This window comes from Pseudophryne corroboree, chromosome 6 (assembly GCF_028390025.1).
Source record: "Pseudophryne corroboree isolate aPseCor3 chromosome 6, aPseCor3.hap2, whole genome shotgun sequence".
NCBI lineage: Eukaryota > Metazoa > Chordata > Amphibia > Anura > Myobatrachidae > Pseudophryne > Pseudophryne corroboree.
This window is the reverse complement of record NC_086449.1, coordinates 321,525,824-321,552,371: the sequence shown is the minus strand read 5'-3', so window position 1 is coordinate 321,552,371 and position 26,548 is coordinate 321,525,824. Positions and strand designations below refer to the sequence as shown.

General features: G+C 45.2%; 1 protein-coding gene across 1 annotated transcript in view; it reads right to left on the bottom strand.

The window, feature by feature from the left end:
- Window positions 1–1,653: 1,653 nt before the first annotated feature.
- The window catches only part of LOC134935231 (uncharacterized), a 78,260-nt gene continuing 53,365 nt past the window's right edge, over window positions 1,654–26,548 (bottom strand). The window contains exon 8 of the mRNA XM_063930420.1: window positions 1,654–2,107. Within this exon, the coding sequence (XP_063786490.1) occupies window positions 2,008–2,107 (100 nt within the window). The 3' untranslated portion in view covers window positions 1,654–2,007. The remainder of the gene's footprint in view (window positions 2,108–26,548) is intronic.

Genomic DNA, 26,548 nt, shown 5'->3' with positions numbered 1-26,548 from the left:
GAGAGAGTGCCATCCACTAACAGTATAATAAAACACATTTTAAACATGTTTTAATTTACAGAATTGTAGCCCATACGCATTCATTATTGGAATTCTATGTGGTTTATCTTTAACACCAAAAGTACCATGTTATAGGCTCACAAGTCTGGAATACTCACATATCTTCAGATGATGGACATCTCTGTTGATCAGGCAGCCATGGCTGAACAATCAAAATCCTTGGTGTTCATGCCACGATGACATAGACTGTAATGTGAATGGACAGCACCAATGCTTCTGTACTCATTAACCCTTGCTATTTTTTGTTGGTGGTACGGGGCGGATGTGTGGGCTAATTTGAATTTTAGCGCTTTACTAGACCTCTTATATTTGGCAGTCTGAGTCTGTGTGCACACATTGACAAACCTATGGGTTCTATATAAACATATGTAGAACTACTGTATAGATAATAATTTTTTGTGATCTAAACCTATTGTCTCAATGAGACATGATTTTTAAGGTTGGTCAGCAGAAGTCTTGAGTACTGTAGTTGTAGATTCTGAAACAGTGTTAAATTGGACAAATAGTGGTGAGTCTACAAAGGATTAGGGTGCAGGAAGGGAAGGAATTAGAAATCAACATGAGAAAGGTAGACAAACCAGCCTTGTTCTTGTAGCCAGGGCAGTCGAGAGTCGGGCTGGGCCCAGGTACTTTTCAAGGGGAGTGGCCTAATCACAGGAGGTGTGGTCATGTACTTTTAGAAAAAAATACTAAAAAAATTGTATGTTAAGCACCTCCATGGCCACACTGCAGCACAGTACAAAGCAGAGTGTGCCGGGGTGAGGAGAAGACCTGCAGCTGCTGCTGCCAGGTAAGGGGGAGGGGGCCTGGGCCCCTACTGGACCCTCAATGGGCCCCTCCATCAGACATGGGCCCAGGTAATTTGTACCCTGCCCCCCCCCCCCCCCTGTCGCTCATCTAGCCTGTGGCTTGCCGTATTTGCTGCAAGCCAGGCTCGGAAGTGTGCCCACGACTAGGATGCACGCATGCATCTAAGTACGCATGCCCACAGGAATGTATGGGCAGCCATGCCACAGGCTGGATGAGCGTGGCTACATCTGTATGTCTGTAGTGCTATTCGAATTGCTAATTTAAAGTAATCCAATAAGAATCATTCCTACATTTTAGGGAGCAGTGTAATTGTTAAAACTGTTCCCAGTGTCATCCCTGGAAAAGTAAATATTACAGATGTTGGCAGGACTGAGTTTCTCTTGGCACAGTTAAAATAAATGATGGGATTGAGGTGGGTCAGTTAAATGAAAGTAAAATAATTATGTGGACATTATCTAATTATCTTGATTAATCCACTTATTAGCTCTGCATTTGACATTTTGGGTGGGATGTAATGAAGTCAAAGTTCAGCAGCCGTGCAGGATGCCAGCCGAACTTGGAAGTTTTTTTTAAAGGGGCATTCATGTACAAGGCATGGTTTAGCCTTGTACACGATTGCCCCTTTAAAAAAATGTCCAAGTTCGTCCGGCATCACGCAAGGCCACAGAACTTGGACTTCATTACATTCTGGCCATTATCCTAAACAAAACGGACCACACATTGTAAATATAATGCACAACGATGTACAGTACAACACAGTAACAAAAACTGCATTTGAGTATTTTTTTTATTCATACATATATTGTAGCTATGCATTTAATAACATTTGAAATAGGACAATACCTACTTACACTTATACTATGGAAAAGTCTTCACATTTTAAACGAGAAATGTAAATTTACAAAAATTATATTTTTAATATATTTTTAATAGGGACAGATATTCTAAGGGGTCTATTTACTAAGCCTTTGAGAGAGATAAAGTACCAACCAATCAGCTCCTAACTGGCATATTATAGGCTGAGTTTGAGAAATGACAATTAGGATCTAGTTTGCTGGTATTTGTCTCACTCCGCTTTATCACTTATTAGTACATTTGCCCAATAATATTTCTTTATATTTTTACATGAAACAGTCACTACATAATATCAAAAGTAGCTGCAAGTTCTGCTATGAAGCACTTATTAATGTTGCGCTTGATTCTTCCAAAGCCTTTTTCTCCCCACTCCTCGCCCCAGCTGTGGGAAAAATATAAATATGGATAATTAACAAGGTGGAAACTCATAATGAACAAAACAACAGAGGTGAGGTCTGCACCACAACTATGGTGGTCTGATCAGCCACTGGATATCAGCCACATAAAAGATCCAATTTGCATGGCTGAATTGCAGTTAGTTCAGATGCCAGCTGCATGTCTCTGCAAGTTACTGTATAGACATGTTATGCTTCTGAGATGATAGCAAAGCAGCCATGCAGCATATGTAATCCGCATATGACAGGTATTAAATGGTTAATCTGGCAATGTTCACCCCAACTGATCTTAGTAACAGTGTCGGACTGGGGCCTGAGGGGCCCACCGGGGGGATGCTGTTGTAGAGGCCCATGCTTAAGGGTGTGGCCAGGCTCCAGTGGGCCACCCACAACAGAGGTTTGGCTAACCATTACAGAGTACATGTTCTTTGCCCCTTGGTAAATGTACAATAAACCAAATTCTTGTGAAGTATAATGTAACATATGTATAATGCATAATTCAAGTGCGCTAGGATAGAGTTTGAAACCTGATCCCTAGAGGAGGAGGAGGGCCCCTGTTCCCCTGTGGGCCAGTCCGACCCTGTAAAGTAATATGACATCAATGCAAAATTTGAATAGTTCAATATATTAATGACAGAAATCCTCTTTACAGTATGTTTGGCCACCATGCATACTGTATCAGATTTGTGCAGGGCTGCCATAAGAAATAGATAGCCCTCCCAACCCAAAAAATAAGATTCTGCCACACCACTTCACCCCTATGTGATGTCACACATCAGGATGTTACATATAGGTGGAACATCGCTAGTGATGTGCGGCGGGTACTTTTCGTGTTTTGTGTTTTGGTTTTGGTTCTGGTTTCATGCTCGTGTATTGGATTTGTAAACTGGTTTTGCCAAAACCACCCTTTTGTGTTTTGGTTTTGGAAGATTGTTGAAAAAACAGCTAAAATCACAGAATTTGGGGGTAATTTTGATCCTACGGTATTATTAACCTCAATAACTTTAATTTCCACTCATTTCCAGTCCGTTCTGAACACCTCACACCTCACAATATTGTTTTTAGGCCAAAAAGTTGCACCAAGGTGGCTGTATGACTAAGCTAAGCCACACAAGTGTGCCGCACAAACACCTGGCCCATCTAGGAGTGGCAATGCAGTGTCAGACAGGATGGCACTTCAAAAAACATAGTGGGTCATTCCGAGTTGATCGCTCGCTAGCAGTTTTTAGCAGCCGTGCAAACTCTATGCCGCCGCCCACTGGGGAATGTATTTTAGCTTAGCAGAAGTGCGAACGCATGTGCAGCCGAGCTCTGCAAAAACAGTTTGTGCAGTTTCTAAATAGTTCTGAACCTACTCAGTGCTTGCGATCACTTCAGCCTATTTGTTTCCGGATTTGACGTCATACACCCGCCCAGCGAACGCCCAGCCACGCCTGCGTTTTTTCAGACACGCCTGCGTTTTTGCAAACACTCCCTGAAAACGGTCAGTTGACACCCAGAAACACCCCCCTCCTGTCAATCTTCTTGCGGCCGTCAGTGCGAAGGAAAACGTTGCTAGAATTTGAGCACAACCACAAAGAGCTTTGTACCCGTACGTCATGCGTGCGCATTGTGGACCATACGTATGCGCACAAATGCTGTTTTATCACCTGATCACTGCGCTGCGAATATCGGCAGCGAGCGATCAACTCGGAATGTCCCCCATAGTCCCCAAACAGCACATCATGCAAAGAAGTAAAAGAGGTACAATGAGGTAGCTGTATGACTAAGCTAAGCGACACAAGTGTGCGGCACAAACACCAGGCCCATCTAGGAGTGGTACTGCAGTGGCAGACAGGATGGCACTTAAAAAAAAACTAGTCCCCAAACAGCACATCATGCAAAGAAGTAAAAGAGGTGCAATGAGGTAGCTGTATGACTACGCTAAGTGGCACAAGTGTGCGACACAAACACCTGGCCCATCTAGGAGTGGCACTGCAGTGGCAGACAGGATGGCACTTAAAAAAAGTCCCCAAACAGCACATCATGCAAAGAAGTAAAAGAGGTGCAATGAGGTAATATGACTAAGCTAAGCGACACAAGTTTTCGGCACAAAAACCTGGCTCATCTAGGGGTGGCACTGCAGTGGCAGACAGGATGGCACTTAAAAAAAACTAGTCCCCAAACAGCACATCATGCAAGGAAGTAAAAGAGGGGCAATGAAGTAGATGTATGGCTAAGCTAAGCGACACAAGTGTGCAGCACAAACACCTGGCCCATCTAGGGTTGGCACTGCAGTCCCACTGCACTAATGGCGGATACCGGATGCACGTCTAACACCAACATAGCTGTCAAGGCCTCAGTTATCCGCTTTGCAACAGGATGACTGCTGTCATATTTCATCTTCCTTGCAACGGACTGTTGGACAGGTATTTGCTTAGTTGAAGTAAAACAAATGGTCTTCCGACTTCCCCTCTGGGATGATGATCAACTCCCAGCAGCAACAACAGCAGCGGCAGCAGTAGGAGGAAGTGGTTCTTGATCTTTCTCTATTTTATCCTCCAAATTTTTGTTCTCCATTATTTTTCTGGAGTTATATAACAAAATACAGCAAAGCAGAGCATACCTTAACACCACACAGGGCAAACCCTGTAAAAATTATTTGGATTAAATATTAATAACCCCTTTATTTGGAGTAAATAATATACAGCACAGGACAGCACCACTGAAGTTATCTGGCAGCACCACTGGACTGGATTTATATGGCAGTACCACTGGAATTATACGGCAGTACCACTGGACATATACGGCAGTATCACTGGAATTATATGGCATTACCACTGGACATATATGGCAGTATCACTGGACTTATACAGCAGTATCACTGGACTGGATTTATACGGCAGTGCCACTGGATTTATACGGCAGGATCACTGGACTTACTGTATACGTCAGTATCACTGGAATTATATGGCAGTACCACTGGACATATATGGCAGTATCACTGGACTTATACAGCAGTATCACTGGACTGGATTTATACGACAGTACCACTGGATTTATACGGCAGGATCGCTGGACTTACTGTATTCGCCAGTACCACTGGAATTATATGGCAGGATCACTGTAATTATACAGCAGGATCACTGTACTTATAAGCCAGTACCACTGGAATTATACGGCAGGATCACTGGACTTATACGCCAGTATCACTGGAATTATACGGCAGGATCACTGGATTTATACGCCAGTACCACTAGAATTATATGGCAGGATCACTGGAATTATACGGCAGAATCACTGGAATTATACGGCAGGATCACTGGACTTATACGTCAGTACCACTGGAATTATACGGCAGAATCACTGTAATTATATGGCAGGATCACTGGACTTATAGACCAGTACCACTGGAATTATACGGCAGGATCACTGGAATTATACGGCAGGATCACTGGGCTTATACGCCAGTACCACTGGACATATACGGCAGTATCACTGGACTGGACTTATACACCAGTACCACTGGAATTATACAGCAGGATCACTAGACTTATACACCAGTATCACTGGAATTATACGGCAGGATCACTGGAATTATACGGAAGGATCACTGGAATTATATGGCAGGATCACTGGACTTATACGCCAGTACCACTGGACATATACGGCAGTATCACTGGACTGGACTTATACACCAGTACCACTGGAATTATACAGCAGGATCACTAGATTTATATGCCAGTATCACTGGAATTATATGGCAGGATCACTGGACTTATACGCCAGAACCACTGGACTTATACGGCAGTACCATTGGACTGGACTTAGACGCCAGTACCACTGGAATTATACGGCAGGAACACTGGAATTATACGGCAGGATCACTGGACTTATACGCCAGTACCACTGGAATTATACAGCAGGATCACTGGAATTATATGGAAGGATCACTGGACTGAATTTATACGCCAGTACCACTGTAATTATACGTCAGGATCACTGGACTTATACGGCAGGATCACTGGATTTATACGGCAGTACCGCTGGACATATACGGCAGTACTGCTGGACATATACGGCAGTATCAATGGACATATACGGCAGTACCGCTGGACATATATACGGCAGTATCAATGGACATATACGGCAGTACCACTGGACATATATACGGCAGTATCAATGGACATATATGGCAGTATCAATAGACATATACGGCAGTATCACTGGACATATATGGCAGTATCACTGGACTGGATTTATATGCCAGTATCACTGTAATTATATGGCAGGATCACTGGACTTATACGGCAAGATCACTGGACATATACGGCAGTATCAATGGACATATACGGCAGTATCACTGGACATATACAGCAGTACCGCTGGACATATACGGCAGTATCAATGGACATATACGACAGGATCTCTGGACTGGATTTATACGCCAGTACCACTGTAATTATACAGCAGGATCACTGGACTTATACGACAGGATCACTGGATTTATACGGCAGTACCGCTGGAATTATATGGCAGTACCGCTGGACATATACGGAAGTATCAATGGACATATACGGCAGTCAGTGGCGGATCTTGCCACGGGCAAGCAGGACTTTTGCCTGGGGCGCCGCCTTCTGGAGGGCGCCGGCGCCATCCGGAGGGCGCCGCACCATGGCAAGATCCGCCACTGTGCAGAGTGCCCCCCAGCAGTGCCCCCGCGCTGGGCCTCCCCCCGCTGTGAGAAGGGAACAAGACGCTACGCGTCTAGTTTCCCTTCGTGGCGCTGGTCCCCCCCGCTGTGAAGGGAATCAGACGCTAAGCATCTAGTGTCCCTTCATGGAGAGGACCCTTGCTGTGCGGTGCGCGATGACGTCATCGCGCACCGTACAGCATTGTAGCACAGACGCTAGGGGTCATAATTGACCTCTAGTGCCTATGCTGTTCTATGGGGGAGACGTCATGACTGACGTCTCTCCCATAGATCCGAGGAGAAGAGCGGCGCCGGGGGGAGGTCTGCAGGTCTGGAATCAGGAGCGGGGTATAGTAAGTATACTTTGGTTTTTTTTTATTTCCTTTCAGCGGCGCTACAAATGGGGGCGTGACTGACCACGCCCCCACATTAAGCCACGCCCCTAACTTTTGCCCGGGGCGCCACAAGGGCAAGAACCATCCCTGACGGCAGTATCACTGGACATATACAGCAGTATCACTGGACTGGACTTATACGCCAGCCAGTGCCACTGTAATTTTACGGCAGGATCACTAGACTTATATGGCAAGTTCACTGGATTTAAACGGCAGTACCATTGGACATATACGGCAGTACCGCTGGACATATACGGCAGTATCAATGGACATATATGGCAGTACCGCTGAACATATACGGCAGTATCAATGGACATATACGGCAGTATCACTGGACATATACAGCAGTACCGCTGGACATATACGGCAGTATCAATGGACATATACGGCAGGATCTCTGGACTGGATTTATACACCAGTACCACTGTAATTATACGGCAGGATCACTGGACTTATACGACAGGATCACTGGATTTATACGACAGTACCGCTGGAATTATATGGCAGTACCGCTGGACATATATACGGAAGTATCAATGGACATATACGGCAGTATCACTGGACATATACAGCAGTATCACTGGACTGGACTTATACGCCAGTACCACTGTAATTATACGGCAGGATCACTAGACTTATACGGCAAGTTCACTGGATTTATACGGCAGTACCGCTGGACATATACGGCAGTACCGCTGGGCATATACGGCAGTATCAATGGACATATATGGCAGTACCGCTGGACATATACGGCAGTATCAATGGACATATACGGCAGTATCACTGGACATATACAGCAGTACCGCTGGACATATACGGCTGTATCAATGGACATATACAGTACGGCAGGATCTCTGGACTGGACTTATACACCAGTACAACTGTAATTATACGGCAGGATCACTGGACTTATACGACAGGAACACTGGATTTATACGGCAGTACTGCTGGAATTATATGGCAGTACCGCTGGACATATACGGCAGTATCAATGGACATATATACGGCAGTATCACTGGACATATACGGCAGTATCACTGGACATATACAGCAGTATCACTGGACTGGACTTATACGCCAGTACCACTGTAATTATACGGCAGGATCACTGGACTTATACGGCAGGATCACTGGATTTATACGGCAGGATCACTGGAATTATACGGCAGGATCACTGGAATTATACGACAGGATCATTGGATTTATACGGCAGTACCGCTGGACATATACGGCAGTATCAATGGACAAATACGGCAGGATCACTGGACATATACGACAGTACCACTGTACATATACGGCAGGCCGGCAGCACAGGGACACCACCACTGGACTGATGCAGGACAACACAGCACCACTGCAATGGACTGGATTTATACAGCAGCACTGGACATATGGCAGCAGAGGACACCACCACTGTGACTGGACTGATGCAGCACAACACACCACCACTGGACTGATGCAGCACAACACAGCACCACTGGACTGGACTTATACGGCAGCACTGGACATATGGCAGCAGAGGACACCACCACTGTGACTGGACTGATGTAGCACAACACACCATCACTGGACTGGACTTATACAGCAGCACTGGACATAATTGGCAGCAGAGGACACAACCACTGTGACTGGACAGATGCAGCACAAGACACGGACACTGAGGACACTGAGGATGGAGACACGTCCTCTCTCTACACTCTCCAATTTAGGAGTGAAAATGGCGGCGACGCCTGGCTGTTTATATGGAATCCAAACCCCGCGAGAATCTGACAGCGGGATGATGACGTTTTGCCTCATTTTGGTTTTGAGTCAGCCTGACTCGGATCCGGGCTCGGAGCGTGAAGTCCGGTAGGGTTCGGTTCTCTGAGAACCGAACCCGCTCATCTCTAATGCAAACACAAATGGGTGATATAACACAGCACTTTGGAAGAGATGACTAATTACACTATTGCTGCAGAGTTAGGATTACTATAAGGCTGTTAGAATTGGGACACAGTATTGCTTTGCTTATAGATAGCTGAATGCATAATTTAGTTATATAGCTTTTGTAGTTGCACCCCAACACCCATCGGTGACATTCTAGCAGTTGTCCCTGGCATTGCCTGAGAGTTTGACAGTATGTGTATATTATCAGGGGCACATCTACAGAGGAGGAAGCCCATGTGCAGACTATGCCCCTCCTCTCTAGCCGACAGCGTTGTAGACTATGGGCACTAAGGTTACTAGACTCTGGAACCCTAGCACTGTCCCACAGTCTAGTGCGCATGCGCAGTTCCCAGAGTCTAGTGCGCATGCGCAGTTCCCAGAGTCTAGTGTGCATGCGGAGGTCTCTGGGAAAATGGCGCAGCTGTCATTTTACCAGTGATTTCCTCACAGCGCCTGCACAACACAAGGGGAAAATGGCATCCGCGGCATTTTCATGGTGATTTCTGAATTGCTTCTGCTCCCGATGCGGGACTCTGGATGGTAAGTATTGAAAAAATGGGTGCTGGGTGTGCGGTGTTGGCCCTCCTGGACCCAAGACACACTGCACCCATTATAAATAAGCCAGTGTATATTATATATGAGAGTATGACAGTATGTGTACTTTAGCGTGTCACTGTGTGTATATTATATGAGAGTGTGGGGCGTGGCCTCACGGCTAGGGGCATGCCTCCTGGGGGAAGTGTCGCGATCGCTGGCCATGTCACCGTTTTCACCAATGTTGGGCCATGACCAGCCCCACTCTCACAGTGAATAGATGCTGTGTGCATGTGGATGAGAGATGTCTCCCTACTGCCCTCCCAGGGCCAGACACTGAAACCCGTGGATGGGTCAGCGGGACACTCCCAAAAAACAGGACTGTCCCGCCAAAGGGGGTAATTCTGAGTTGATCACAGCAGGAACTTTGGGGGTGATTCAGAGTTGTTTGCTCGCTAGCTGCTTTTAGCAGCATTGCGCACGCTAAGCCGCAGCCCTCTGGGAGTGTATCTTAGCATAGCAGAATTGCGAATGAAAGATTAGCAGAATTGCGAATAGAAATTTCTTAGCAGTTTCTGAGTAGCTCCAGACTTACTCAGCCATTGTGACCAGCTCAGTCCTTCTCATTCCTGGTTTGACGTCACAAACACACCCAGCGTTTGCCCAACCACTCCCCCATTTCTCCAGCCACTCCTGTGTTTTGCAACTCGAACGCCTGCGTTTTTCCGCACACTCCCATAAAACGGCCAGTTTTCGCCCAGAAACACCCACTTCCTGTCAATCACACTACGATCAGCACAGCGATGAAAAAACGTTGTTATGCCGGGAGTAAAATACCTAACTTTTGTGTAAAATAACTAAGCGCATGCGCTCCGCGAACATTGCGCATGCGCAGTTAGCGGATAATCGCAGTATAGCGAAAATAGTCAACGAGCGAACAACTCAGAATCACCCCCTTTGTTAGCAGTTGGGCAAAACTATGTGCACTGCAGGGGAGGCAGATATAACGTGCAGAGAGAGATAGATTTGGGTGCGGTGAGTTAAATCTGCAATCTAAATTGCAGTGTAAAAGTAAAGCAGCCAGTATTTACCCTGCACAGAAACAAAATAACCCACCCAAATCTAACTCTCTCTGCAAATGTTATATCTGCCCCCCTGCAGTGCACATGGTTTTGCCCAACTGCTAACAAATTTCCTGCTGCGATCAACTTGGAATTACCCCCAAAATCCGGTCAGTTGGGAGGTAAGGTGTGTGTATGTATATTATATTTGACAGCTTGACAGTACATGTATATGGGATGCAGTTAGCATCCTGGCGGTTGGGATGGCGGCAGTCATGTGACTGACACAGAATCCCGACACCACTCAAAAATCCCGGTGCCAGAACACCGGCCGCAGACATCCCAAAGATTAGTGTTGGGATGGCGGTTAGTATTAGGGCCTGGGGGGTTAGGGCTAGGCACTAGATGGGGGGGGGGGGGGGTAGCCCTAGCTGCCACCCCCCAAGTCTTAACCCGAGCCGTCGCCCCCGGTTTCTTAGCCCCAGCTGCCACCCCAGGTGTGTTAGGATAGGGGGCAGGGGAGGTGTAAAATAATTATCCTGCTGTTGGCATTCTAATTGCATCCCGACTGCTGGTATAATGTATCACACTCATGTACTGTATATTATGCATGTGAGTGTGACAATGTGTTTATATTATACATGGAAGTGTGACAGTGTGTGTATATTATGCATGAGAATGTGAGAGTGTGTGTATATTATGCATGAGTGCATACCTCCCAACTTTGTATATCTCAGACACGGGACCCTTCAGGCGCATAAGTCGCCTGTGCTCCCAGAACAGGGTGGAGCCTTGTGGAAAGAGTTGGATCTTTTGGAAAAGGGGCAGACCTCACCGACCCCCCTACCCCCCGATTGCATCACTGTGGGGGCGTGACCACCACTGCCCAATGCTGGACTGCTTCCAGGCTCCACCAGGCACTGCGAATAGATGCCTTGTGAGCAGCGATGTGTGCACTCCCCTCAATTTCCCCCACCTGCGCCATGGGAAACTGTCGGCCATGGATGGGACAGCAGTACAGTCCCAGGAAAATGGGACTGTCCCGCTGAATGCGGGACATTTGGGAGGTATGTGAGTGTGACAGTGTGTGTATATTATATATGAGAGTGTGACAGTTGTGTATATTATAGGCTTACCATACTATCCCTTTAAACCGGGACACTCATGAATTATACAGGTTCTGTGGCTGATTAAAACTAGCTGAAATGCAGGCTTGAATTAAGCTTGCCACAAAAATTGTGTCCTGATTTAAAGTGATAGTATGGTAAACTTAGTATATTATGTATGAGAGTGCAGGGCCATAACTAGGTGAGTGCCAGTGATGCCTGGCAAACAGCGCAGATGTGCTGTGGGCACAGGACCACCGGCAACACTCGCCTGGCCCCTCCACCACTGCCGGCACCTGGCCACACTGTAGGGACCGGCCCACATGCCCCAGCTGTCGCTGCCGGTGCCCCCCGCTGCATTGCCCGGCCACCTCTCACATAGGTAGCTGTGCAGTGCAGCAGCTCCCCCTTTGCCCCCCCCATGTGCTGGGATAGATAATGTCTCTCCTAGCCCGCCCCCAGCCCGCCCACAATGACCTGTGCTGTGAAGAGTGCAGTGTAGGATGGAAAGGAGAAGAGGAAAGGCTTGCCAGCTGGTCACAGGTAAGTATAATACTTATACACTCTCTCTCTCTCTCTCTCTCTCTCTCAAACTCTCTCTCTCTCTCTCTCTCTCTCTCTCTCTCTCGGACTCTGCCTGCCTAATGTGTAAAAAGGAGGACTTTGCTGCCTAATGTGTAAAATGTGGACTCTGCCTACTTAATGTGTAAAAAAGGGGACTCTGCCTGCTTAATGTGTAAAAAGGGGGACTCTGCAGCTGTAATGTGTAAAAAAGGTGACTCTGCCTAATGTGTAAAAAGGGACTCTACCTGCTTAATGTGTAAAAAGGGGGACTCTGCCTGCTTAATGTGTAAAAAGGGGGACTCTGCCTGCCTAAGTCACCAGAATCACAGATACGATTGTTTATTTATCTGTACACTACAGTTTATTTCTGTGTGTAAATTTACATAATAAAGTGCCATTAGTATATATTGTTCCCAATAAATCTATCTATCTCTACTGTATTATAAATGAAAAGTATACCAAACTTAATGCAAATGAGGAATGCAAATCTGTAAAAGTCTACTGTTTAGAACTGACTTTGTATAATGGAGTTTCTAAGCACCTGTAACATGCAAATTGCAGAAACAGAACACCATCAACATTGCGCTGTGATACTGTAAAGATGAGATAAAATGAGACAAGTTGTTTTAGTGGCTTTTACAAACTTCTCATACAGTAGGCAAAGTAAAATCACCACTTTATTTGACTTAATGATGGTGTAAAATGGGTAGGAAGATGTGCACTGTGCTTTATTTTACAAGGTACAGCAGGCAGAGCCGGCCTTAACCAATATGATGCCCTAGGCAAGATTTTGTCTGGTGCCCCCTAGCAGGGCTACTAGTTCCGTCTCTGACCCTGCACCCCTTTCCCAGCACCATCACCCCTCACCCATAGCAGTCCTTATTTTGGTGTTCTTACACGCTATAATTTGAATAGGAACAATGCGCACATTGGGGCGCACAGCCCAAAAAGGGGTGTGTTCTTGCTGGAAAGGGGCATGGACGCAGAATTTTACCCCCAATTCAAATAACACCACACAGTAGTGCAACTTTATTCACATTTTATCATGCAATAGTGTCCCTTATTAACGTTACACCACACCATATTGCTCTTATACACATGGGTGGTCATTCCGAGTCGATCGCTACCTGCAGTTGTTCGCAGAACAGCGATCAGGCTAAAAAATGGCTGTTCTGCGCATGCGTATGCGGCACAATGCGCGTGTGCGTCGTACGAGTACAATGAACAATGTAGTTTTGCACAGGGTCTAGCGATGCATTTCAGTCGCACTGTTAGCCGCAGAGTGATTGATATGAAGTGGGCGTTTCTGGGTGGCAACTGACCTTTTCAGGGAGTGTTTGGAAAAATGCAGGCGTGCCAGGAAAACGCAGGCGTGGCTGGGCGAACACTGGGCAGGTTTGTGACGTCAAAACAGGAACTGAATAGTCTGAAGTGATCGCAAGCACTGAGTAGGTATTGAGCTACTCTGAAACTACATCAAAAAAATTTGTAGTCGCTGTGCGATCCTTTCGTTTGCACTTCTGCTAAGCTAAAATACACTCCCAGTTTGCACGGCTGCTAAAAACTGCTAGCGAGCAATCAACTCGAAATGACCACTATAATGCCACACAGTAATGCCCCTTACACATTATGCCACTTTATGATTTCCAGGAATACACTGTAATGTAGCATTTCATATGTAGATATAGCCGCAGTCACACACAGAATATAGGCATGCTGCATATCATTTTAATCAGCAGAAGCTGCTTATGCCCCATGGCATACCAGATGCCCTAGGCATTTGCCTAGTCTGCCTATGCCTAGGGCCGGCTCTGACAGCAGGCACTGAGGGCCTAATCCAGCAGGGATCGCAAAAGCAAAGTCTTTCTCTAATGGGCAAAACCATGTTCAGTGCAGGTGGGGCAGATATAACAAGCAGAGAGAGTTAGATTTGGGTGGGTTATATTGTTTCTGTGCAGGGTAAATACTGACTGCTTAATTTTTACACTGCAATTTAGATTTCAGTTTGTACACACACCATTAGAGAAAGATTTTGCTTTTACGATCCATGGTGAATTAGGACCTGAATCCCACCCCAACAGCATCCACCACAGCCACAGAGATGAGATAGACCATTATGGGAGCACCAGGCCCGGCACAGGTTAAGTACAGTATATTAATATAGCCTATTGGGATGGTGGTCACAATAAGGGCACAGAGAGTACTAAACCAGGATGCTGGGTTAATTGGAACATAGGTAACAGTGGGTAACAGGAACATTGTGGTAATGCAGGTGTTAACAACAGTAAAACAGCAGTGGTATATGTAGGTATTTAGGGGTCTATTTACTAAGCTTTGTACGGAAATAAAGTGGACAGAAATAAGGTACCAGCCAATCACCTAATCAAACACAGCCTGTAACCTTACAGCTAGGAACTGATTGGCTGATACTTTACCTCCGTCCACTTTATCTCTATCCAAGGCTTAGTAAGTAGACCCCTATGTGTCTCATCTCAGGAGCTAAGTACTGTGCATTTGCACAGTACTGTGACACTCAACACATTTAAGATGGTTGCAGTCTACACATGTGCACATCAGGTCAAAGGACACACATCCCTACATCCCTGGGTCCTAGTGCCTATCATGTATGCACAGAGAAGAGACTTTCCCAACAAAGTATAATGTTGGGGGGAAGGGCTGCGTGACCTGGCACTTGACCTGTTCCATACATAGGCAAACACGGGGAGGGGGGGGGGGGGGGGGTTACGGTTGCCCAAACTCCCCCCCCCCCTCCCTTCTTTGCCAGAAGCTGAAATTAGTGAAATCAGTGCACTGGACCAGAGAGTAGCTGCCAGGAAAAAGAGGCAGGTGCTTTACCATCAGGGCCTGAATCAGCAGTAGTCGGATTTGCAAAGTTGCACACAAGCGGCTTTGCAAATCCATCCACTGAAAATGCAAATGCAGAAGGAGGTGTCAGATAACTCCTTGCTGCACTTGTGATCCCAGTGCTATGACTGAGGTCACAGCCCAGAGGTGTTTCAACAGAGGAGGGGGCCCTTGTGTACCTCTGGGTGGGCCCACTCAGCGAAGTAGTCTCTGGCATTGTGCCAGAGTCTACTGCGCATGCGCAGGTCTTCGGAAACATGGCACCTGCCATGTTCCGGAGACCAATTTGACTACTGCGCAGGCGTAGCAGCCATTTTGGCTGTGATTTTTGCCACAACTGCAGCGCCAGACACTGGACTCTGGAAAGGTAAGTATTAAAATGTGGGTGCAATGTGGGCGCAATGTGGGCACCCTCTTGACCCAGGGGCCCGTGTGCACCGCACACATTGCACCCATTATAGAAATGCCACAGCCTGGTTGCGATGTTTCCCATAGAATGCCAGCTGAATAAGCTTCAGCTTATTCAGGCTGGCTGTCATAGAGCACCTTGAGAGGCTAGAAAGTATCCGTCCAGAGATGCAGACCCTAGCTTTGCCACTCCTGGAAAACAGGGGCGACATGCCCCTATTCCCTGAAACGCCAGTGGTCCCCGCTCCCCGAATGCCTCTGTCTGTCAATCAGGCAGAGGCAGAAGGGGGACTGCATACGATCACTCAGGATCTCTTCTGCACATGCGCAGAACGGGCTTGCATCTGCACACATTCCTGATAATCGTGAATCTGAGTAGGCAAAAGTAACAACGGCCCTCATTCCGAGTTGTTCGCTCGCTAGCTGCTTTTTGCAGCCGTGCAAACGCTAAGCCGCCGCCCTCTGGGAGTGTATCTTAGCTTAGCAGAAGTGCGAACAAAAGGATCGCAGCACGGCTACAAAAAGATTGTGCAGTTTCTGAGCAGCTCGAGACTTACTCCTAGCTTGCGATCACTTCAGACTGTTTAGTTCCTGTTTTGACGTCACAAACACGCCCTGCGTTTGGTCAGCCACACCTGTGTTTCCCCAGGCACGCCCGCGTTAGTATCTGACACACCTGCGTTTCTACACACACTCCCTGAAAATGGTCAGTTACCACCCAGAAACACCCACTTCCTGTCAATCACTCTGCGGCCAGCAGTGTGATTGAAAAGCGTCGCTAGAGCATGTGTAAAACTGCATCGGCTGTTGTGAAAGTACGATGCGCGTGCGCATTGAGCCGCATACACAGTGATGATTTTTAGCCTGATCGCTGTGCTGCGAACAACGGCAGCTAGCGATCAACTCGGAATGACCCCCAATGTCCCGTGCTGAATCAGGCCTTAGAGTGCTTAGAAGGTGCAGTTATGTCTCTTACTGGTTCTTTATGTTTGTGCATTTATTTATCATGGATGTTTAACCTTTCGCATCAAGTTATTTATATTATGTTTGTTACAGCCTATACTATATATATATATATATATATATATATATATATTGTTAATTACTAAAACAGTACTCAATACACTATCCAGTGTGTAAAAAGACCAATGTGTACAATGTGTACCAATGGGTATGTCCAGGATCAGTACTTGGTTCTTCCACAGTTCCCCAGACTCTTGCACTTGTTCCAGTGTTCAGCAAAGCAGGAGATTGTGGAATGCATTTGGAAACCCCCTCTAGAAATCCTGCATTTGCACCTGACATATTACTAGTACTAGTGTGTGTGGCCTCCACGTGCCTGTATCACCTCCCTACAACGCCTGGGCATGCTCCTGATGAGGTGGCGGATGGTCTCCTGAGGGGTCTCCTCCCAGACCTGGACTAAAGCATCCGCCAACTCCTGGACAGTCTGTGGTGCAACGTGACGTTGGTGGATGGAGCGAGACATGATGTCCCAGATGTGCTCAATTGGATTCAGGTCTGGGGAACGGGCGGGTCAGTCCATAGCATTAATGCCTTCATCTTGCAGGAACTGCTGACACACTTCAGCCACATGAGGTCTAGCATTGTCTTGCATTAAGAGGAACCCAGGGCCAACCACACCAGCATATGGTCTCACAAGGGGTGTGAGGATCTCATCTCGGTACCTGTCTATATTACGGACTAACTAAAGCTTTACTAATCTTAATGGCTGCTAAACTGGTAAGGTTTCTACAGTTAGTGAACATGCTACCTCTAATTAAACTATTATAAGAAACACTGTAGTCCTAGGTTCTCATTTAGACCCCAAGGGTCTAAATGAGAGCCTAGGACTACAATGTTTCTTATAATAGTTTAATTAGAGGTAGCATGTTCACTAACTGTAGAAACCTTACCAGTTTAGCAGCCATTAAGATTAGTAAAGCTTTAGTTAGTCCCTAATATAGGACTCTTTTTGCTAATGCATAGGTCAATTTAGGCTTGACTCTTGCACTTAGGAATGTTGGCTGCTTTAAGGTCTATAATATTTATCACCGGTGTCCCTTTGAAGTTACCTCCAGCCCTTGCATAAGGTTTTTAATAAGTCATGTCTTGTCTATTATAAGTACCATGTGGTGTACCACTGGAGTTTTCACTATGCTTATTGTTGTGTGTATTTATGTTTAACTTTTAGATGACGACGGAGACACAAGCAGTTTGTGCTCCGGTTGCCATGGAGCTCCCCTGTGACGCGGCGCATCCGTGATGTCACGGATGAGAGATGCGGAAGTGGATCGGGACAGCGGGCGTGCAGGTGCGCCATGGAGCAGGTGAGTATGGTTAGGGTTGTTGTTAACAGTTGATGTATCTTGCTATATATGTTTGTTTTGCACTTGTTTGTATGTTTGTCTAGCCCTGAGGACGGAGAAGGTTTCTCTGAAACATATCGTCCCGTTGCCAATAAAATAACTAAGCTCTGACTTCAGCCTGCTGAGTGCCGCCTGCTTCTATCTACACACACACACACATATATATATATATATATATATAGACATCATACTGTAGGCCTAAATGTAAGGCATTTACAGGTCTGGTATATATTTTAGATTTACTGAAGTGTTTCTCTACACAAAAGTATAATTAACGATATATTGCTATGCATTGCTATATAGTAGAGATGTGCACGGGCCCAAATCTTGGGTTTTGGCTTTTGGATCTGTATCTCCTTCATGTTTTGGATCTGTATTGGTGTTGCAAAAATCGCCCTTGCAGGTTTTAGTTTTTGTTTTAAAAATCATAAAAACAGCTAAAATGACAGACTGTTCGCCTGTTTTTGTTCCTGTCGTATTATTAACCTATATAACATTCATTTCCACTCATTTCCAGTCAATTTTGACCACCTCACAGCTCACAATATTCATTTAATCAAGGTTAAGTCAAAAGGTTGCAACAAGCTAGCTGGATGACTAAGTTAAGCGACAGCAGTGGGCAACAAACATGTGGCAGTTAACAATACATTTTTAAATGCTGTAATAATCTGTTAAAATTATTTTCAATTTTAATGTAGGATTAAGTTCTTCTATTCGTGAAAGACATCTTTGACCAGGAGAATGCTTGCTAATCATCTGTTAAAAATATTTTTTTAACCTCAATGTAAGATTAAGTTCTTCTCTTCCTGAAAGACATCTTTGACTTGGAGAAGGTTCACTAATCATCTGCTAAAATTATTTTCAACCTCAGTGTAGGATTAAGTTCTTCTGTTCCTGAAAGACATCTTTGACTGGGAGAAGGTTCACTAATCATCCATTAAAATAATTTTCAACCTCAATGTAGGATTACGTTTTTCAAGACATCTTTGACCTGGAGAAGGTTTGCTAATCATCTGTTAAACTTATTTTCAAACTCAATGTAGGATTAAGTTGTTCAGTTCCAGAAATACATCTTTGACCTAGAGAAGGTTTGCTATTCAAGCGTGGAGAGTTTGTTAGAAGATATCATGCAGTGTTTGACTTTGTACCATTGCACAGAGATGTTTTGGGTTTATATCAGAGCATACTCAGTAAAGAGGCTCCGGTTTTCCCGCATGACTTGGAAACCAGAACGAGGCAAAACGTCATCATCCCACTGTCGGATTCTCGCGGGGGTTTGTATTCCATTTAAGGAGCAGCGTGTCGCTGCCATTTTCACTCCGGCATTGGAGAGTGTAAAGAGAGGACGTGTCTCCGTTCTCTCAGTGTCTGTGTCTTGTGCTGCATCTGTCCAGTCACAGTGTTGTGTCCTCTGCTGCCATATGTCCAGTGCTGTCCAGTGGTGCTGTGTTGTGCTGCATCAGTTCAGTGGTGGTGTGTTGTGCTGCATCAGTCCAGTCACAGTGGTGGTGTCCTCTGCTGCCATATGTCCAGTGCTGCTGTATAAGTCCAGTCCAGTGGTGCTGTGTTGTGCTGCATCAGTTCAGTGGTGGTGTGTTGTGCTGCATCAGTCCAGTCACAGTGGTGGTGTCCTCTGCTGCCATATGTCCAGTGCTGCTGTATAAGTCCAGTCCAGTGGTGCTGTGTTGTGCTGCATCAGTTCAGTGGTGGTGTGTTGTGCTGCATCAGTCCAGTCACAGTGGTGGTGTCCTCTGCTGCCATATGTCCAGTGCTGCTGTATAATAAGTCCCTTACAGTGTTGCTGTGTTGGGCTGCATCAGACCAGTGGTAGTGTCCTGTGCATCAGTCAGTCCAGTGACCAGTCACAGTGGTGTCCTCTGCTGCCATATGTCCAGTGCTGCTGTATAGGGTGCTGTGTTGTGCTGCATCAGTTCAGTGGTGGTGTATTGTCCTGCATCAGTCCAGTGGTGGTGTCCCTGTGCTGCCGTATATGTCCAGTGATTCTGATTTATAATTCCAGTAATCCTGCCGTATAATTCCAGTAATCCTGCCATATAATTCCAGTGGTACTGGCGTATAATTCCAGTAATCCTGCCGTATAATTCCAGTAATCCTGCCGTATAATTCCAGTGGAACAGCCGTATAATTAAAGTAATCCTGCCGTATAATTCCAGTAATCCTGCCGTATAATTCCAGTGGTACTGGTGTATAATTCCAGTAACCCTGCCGTATAATTCCAGTAATCCTGCCGTATAATTCCAGTAACCCTGCCGTATAATTCGAGTAATCCTGCCGTATAATTCCAGTAATCCTGCCGCAAATTACAGTGGTACTGGCGTATAATTCCAGTAATCCTGCCGTATAATTCCAGTGGTACTGCCGTATAATTCCATTAATCCTGCCGTATAATTCCAGTAATCCTGCTGTATATTTCCAGTAATCCTGCCATATAATTCCAGTGGGAATTGTTTGTGTCGCTTGTCTTAGTCATACAGCTGCCTCATTGCACCTCTTCTACATATTTGCATGAGGTGCTGTTTGGGGCCTTTTTTTAATATCTGCCTTCCTGTCTGCGACTGCAGTGCCACTCCTAGATGGGCCAATTGTTTGTGTTGCTTGTCTTAGTCATACAACTACCTCATTGCACCTCTTCTACATCTTTGCATGAGGTGTTGTTTGGGGCCTAGGTTTTAAAAAGTGCCATCCTGTCTGACACTGCAGTGCCACTCCTGGATGGGCCAGGTGTTTGTGCCACACACTTGTGTCGCTTGTCTTAGTCATACAGCAACCTCGGTGCACCTCTTTTTCTTCTTTGCACCATGTGCTGTTTGGGGCCTTTTTTATATCTGCCCTCCTGTCTGCCACTGCAGTGCCACTCCTAGATGGGCCAGGTGTTTGTGCCGCAAACTTGTGTTGCTTATCTTAGTCATACAACGACCTTGGTGCAACTTTTAGGCCTAAAAACAATATTATGAAGTGTGAGGTGTTCAGAATAGACTGGAAATGAGTGGAAATGAATGCTATTGAGGTTAATAATACCGTAGGATCAAATTTACCCCAAATTCTGTGATTTTAGCTGTTTTAATGTTCTTTCAAAAATCATCCAGATCCAAAACCAAAACCAAAACACGAAAGGGTGGTTTTGGCAAAACCAAGCCAAAACCAAAACACGAAAGTGGAATTAGAACCAAAACCAAAACACAAAACACGAAAAGTGCCAGCTGCACATCTCTAGATATGACTTTTACTAATCCGACTTGTACTTTTTGGATTTTACATGTCCTGATTTAAGCCATCTATGCCCTCGGATACTGGCCTTAGTAGACGACGTTGATGGACTTGTATTATAATGACTGGTGGCAGCACCTGCAGCACTGGTATGCGCTTCCTGCTCTCTTAATTGTTCATCCTCCATATCTATCAACAAACATGAACCAAGTGGGGTACAGCACACAGCACAATTTGTACAAAAAATGTACCACCTACAATGTTACAATACGTGTACGAGTCAGAGATAATAATCTAACACTACAGTTTATGTTCACCTACAGGGTCACACAGAACGTGTACCTGTATGAGTATGAAATAAAATATATTACTGTGGTACCACCTTACCCACAGTGTCACGTAGTACGTGTATGAGTATGAAAATATATTACTGTGGTACTACCTTCACCCACAGTGTCACACAATATGTGTATGAGTACGAAATAAAAATATATTAGTCTGGTACCACCTTCACCCACAGTGTCGCACAATACGTGTATGAGTATGACAATATTTTACTGTGGTACCACCTTCAAACACAGTGTCACACAATATGTGTATGAGTATGAAAATATAGTACTGTGGTACCACCTTTACCCACAGTGTCACACAATACTTGTATGAGTACAAAATATAATATATTCTCTGGTACCACCTTCACCCACAATGTTGCACGATACGTTTATGAAATAATAATATACTGCGGTCTGATCAGTAGTATCACAGTACTTGTGAAAATAAAATAAAAATTGTATAGTACACTGGGGTACAGCACAAACAAAAACAAAAAAATAGAATGATATTTTAAGCTTTTTAGCTTTAATTATTTTAATTTTACACTGGGGCGGAACCCCTGGATGTATGGATAGATCACCCCTAGGTGGACAGATCACCCCTTGTCAGATACAGCAGACGACAGGTAGCGCACCCCTGGACTGATACGCCAGCCCTATGCCCACGCCCCATGCCACACAACCCAGCACTGAGACGTACACGTCCATTCAGTACACTCTCCACAGCCAGAGTGAAAATTACGCTGATCACCGGGACCTTTATAGAATTCAAAACCCTGCGAGAATCTGATAGCGGGATGATGACATTTTGCCGCATTTTGGGATCCATGTCTTGGATCCCAATGTTCCGGAGGGTTCACTTCTCCGAGAACTGGACCTGCTCAATTCTACTACATAGTAAAATAATGATACTCAGTTCAGCTGCCACACTGGCTCTGCTATCTCTATTTAGGTTGTATTTACTCAGTGGCATTACTAGGGGGCTGTGTAACATTACGTGCAGCACTCAGCTCCTGTGATAATGTAGGAGCCGGCAGTGCAGTCTTCGGGGGCAGCCCAGAATGCTGCCCCCCCCCCACCCCCCTCTCCCTACAGTGGAGAAAACAGGATCAGGCATTGAGGCCACACCCCTTCCTGTGGAGCCATACCCCCTTTTTGTTATGGCTTTTCATCGCATCGGGTGTCACCCTGTATCTTCTTACACAATTCAGTTTGATCTACAACTCTTCCAGTCTAAGTGCTATATACAGCAAACTACAACATCAGTTCCAGGTTTTGCGCTATATACAGTACAGCAAACTACAACATAATTTCCAGGTGGGCTATATACAGCAAACTACAACATCAGTTCCAGGCTTTGCGCTATATACAGTACAGCAAACTACAACATCAGTTTCAGGCTGTGCTCAATATACAGCAAACTACAGCATACTGGAAGTTCCTGGCTGTGCTCTATGGGGGTAATTCTGAGTTGATCGCAGCAGCAAGTTTGTTAGCAATTGGGCAAAACCATGTGCACTGCAAGTAGGGCAGATATAACATTTGCAGAGAGAGTTAGATTTGGGTGAGTTATTTTGTTTCTGTGCAGGGTAAATACTGGCTGCTTTATTTTTACACTGCAATTTAGATTGCAAATTGAACACACCCCACCCAAATCTAACTCTCTCTGCACATGTTATATCTGTCCCCCCTCCAGTGCACATGGTTTTGCCCAACTGCTAACAAAGTTTCTGCTGCGATCAACTCAGAATTACCCCCTATATACGGCAAACTACAACATCAATTCCAGGCTATGCTTATATTTACGGCTGACTCCAATATTAATTCCTGAATATGTAGCATAATCACTAAAATCAGGTTGTCCACTGCTTCCAGTAAAAGCCAGCACATAAAGTACCAGTTAGTTCTCCTTTATTTAAGACTGATCCAGTCTAAGTATTCCAGGCCGCAGGGAGGCTGATCAGTCTGCTCAGCATTCTTCCTCTCATGTAGACTACTACCAACCTGCATGAGAAGGAGCTTCATTAAGCCACCTAGCTTCATTTACTCTCCTATGAAGAAGCCAGCACCAGGGTTCCTGACCCAGGTCAATAAAACCCCAATGACCTGGAAGCCCTATATCAAAGTTTGGTCAAGAAGTGCAGTTTACAAAATTCCAGTCTACATATGATTATCCATCTATTGGTACTCTGTGCGGCGGCATCGCTCACACACCCCTAGTTAGGGCAGTGAAGCTGGTATATACTGTATTATACTGGTTTATAGCAGTGGCGGAAGTCTTGGAGGCAATGGAGTCAGATGTCACCGGGCTTCAGCTCTGAAGGGGGCACCAGGCCTGACCTTCTCCATTGCCTCTGGTGAGCTCCAGCCTCTGTGCGCCAGCCGTGTACTATGTAGTGCGTATGAGCAGCACTGTAGTGCTTAGCAGCGTCACTCCAGAATCTCAGTGGGGGCAGGAGGCAGGATTAGCCAGCAGTGTCAGGCAATGCAACTGCCTCGTGACAGCCCTGCTGCCCGTCTAACACCAGCTCTCTCTCTCCCCCCACCCTCCCACGGGCCCTCAGTGGCTCATGCCATCTTGGAGTCGGATGGCTGCTCTCAGAGGATGCCTGTTCAAGGATAGCACTATGGAGGGCATGGTGGATGTGGACCAGTGATGGTCTACTATGGGATCATGTCATTACGAAGATTTTATATACAGTACAGTAGTATTTCAAAAATAGAAGTGTTAATAGTTTATTTTTATCAATTAACAAAATGCAAAGTGAAAGCACAGAAGCAAAATCTAAATCAAATCAATATTTGGTGTGACCACCCTTTGCCTTCAAAACAGCATCAAGTTAAGAATTTTCTAGGATTATAGATTTTTGTTGCAACCAGAAAGATTGGACAGGTAATCATAGTGTATTCAGCTTAACAGCTGCTGTCACAGAATTTTTAAAAAAAAATCTATTATAAATAATAATTTCATAAGGCCTGTCCTGAATGCATGCGGAGAAAGGGCATGTGCCAAAATAGCTCTTACTGCTATAGAACATGGATGGACGTAGGAGAGGAGCTGAAAACTTGCATGATAGAGCAAGGGGGGTTGTAGAAAGAGCATGGTAGTGGTGGGGACTATAAGAGAAGAAGAGAGAGGACGAGCACCAGTCACAGTAGGCGGAAGGGCAAACTGGGATGGCCTGGCATGTAGTCACTTTACTAGTGTGTATATATATATATATATATATATATGTGTGTGTGTGTGTGTGTGTGTGTGTGTGTGTGTGTGTGTGTGTGTGTGGTGTGATGTGTGTTTATGAGCCGAAATTCACATTATAGCACACGGTATGAGCCGAAATTCACATTACAGCACATGGTATGAGCTGAAATTCACATTACAGCACACAGTATGAGCCGAAATTCACATTATAGCACACTGTTTGAGCCGAAATTCACTTTATATGACACGGTATAAGTCGAAACTCACATTATAGCACATAGTATGAGCTAAAATTCACTTTATAGAACACAGTATGAGCTGAAATTTAAGTTAGAGCACACTGTATGAGCCGAAAATTCACATTATGCCATGCTGAATGAGCCAAAATTCCCACAGAATGAGCTGAAATTCACATTACGCCACACAGTATGAGCCAAACTCACATTACGCCACACAGAATGAGACAAATTCACATTACGACACACAGAATGAACCAAAATGCGGGCGGCTTTGAGCAGCGGGCAGTTGTGAGCCTATAGCCTCACAGGTCTGGCACTCTACAGAGCTGCCTAGTCGGCATGGGTGTCGGGCAGGGATGGGAGCAGCATCCTTAGTGCAGCAGGCTGGCCACTTCCCTTGCCTCCTGCTGCACACACTGGAAGAAGTGCCGGTATGCCATACCGCCGCATACCGGCCCACTTCGACCACTGTGTTTATATATATATATATATATTTATAGAGTGGCAATGTCCGGCAGCACTCAAGCAGACTTGGTTAACAGGTTAGCAGAAAATAATTATAATTTCTTTATTGCATCCAATGAAGAAATTATTTATTTATTGGATGCAATAAAGAAATTATTTTCTGCAAACTGTTAATCAAGTCTGCTTGAGTGCCGCCGGACATTGCCACTGAATTGAGCAGGTTTACCTACTCACGGAAGGCACCGCAGCAAGTATAATACCTGAATCCACTTCAGAGTGCCAGGTGAAATGTTTTACTATATATATATATATATATATATATAGCAAAGAATGTTTCCGGCACTCCGATAATCAAAATAAACTGTGCTGCGGTGCCCTCCTAGTTAGCTTGGCATAAGCTAACAATATAAATAAAAGGTGTATGGCGGCACTCACGCAGACTGACTCAAATCATTGAAGATAGGTTTCCCTTTAATGCCAACATGTTTCGGGGAATCTCCCCGTCCTCAGGGCTTGACAAACAGGGTATGAAACAAACAGGACATTTATACAATACAAGGACAAAAACATCAGTGTTCTAACTATTCTCACCTGACCGCACGACTCGACAGCCCGCCAGCCTCCGCAACTTACTTCTCTGTCTCCGGGCCATGACGTAACGACGCTCGGTTCGGCAGGGAAGTTTCCATGGTAAACGGCAACAAAGCCTACAGGCGCTGTCAGAGCTACGGAGCCGGCACAGATACAAAATTATAACAAAGCGAGACATTTAAAATACACATATAGCAACAGTGATCATCACGATAGTGCATCTTCATTTTGCACCAATGTTATAGCCAATGTAATAACTCCTAAACCTACCTACTAAGGTTATATAGTAATTATTTTTATTTTAACTATTAAGATTTTAACTATTAGGATTTTATTATGGTAGCCTATATAGAATGGACAGACCGATACTTCCTATTTACATATAGATCTATTCCCTATCCAAAAGGGATGTATCTAATCAATTACTCAAAATCATAAGAAACATTGCAGTCCCAAATTTTCATTAAGACC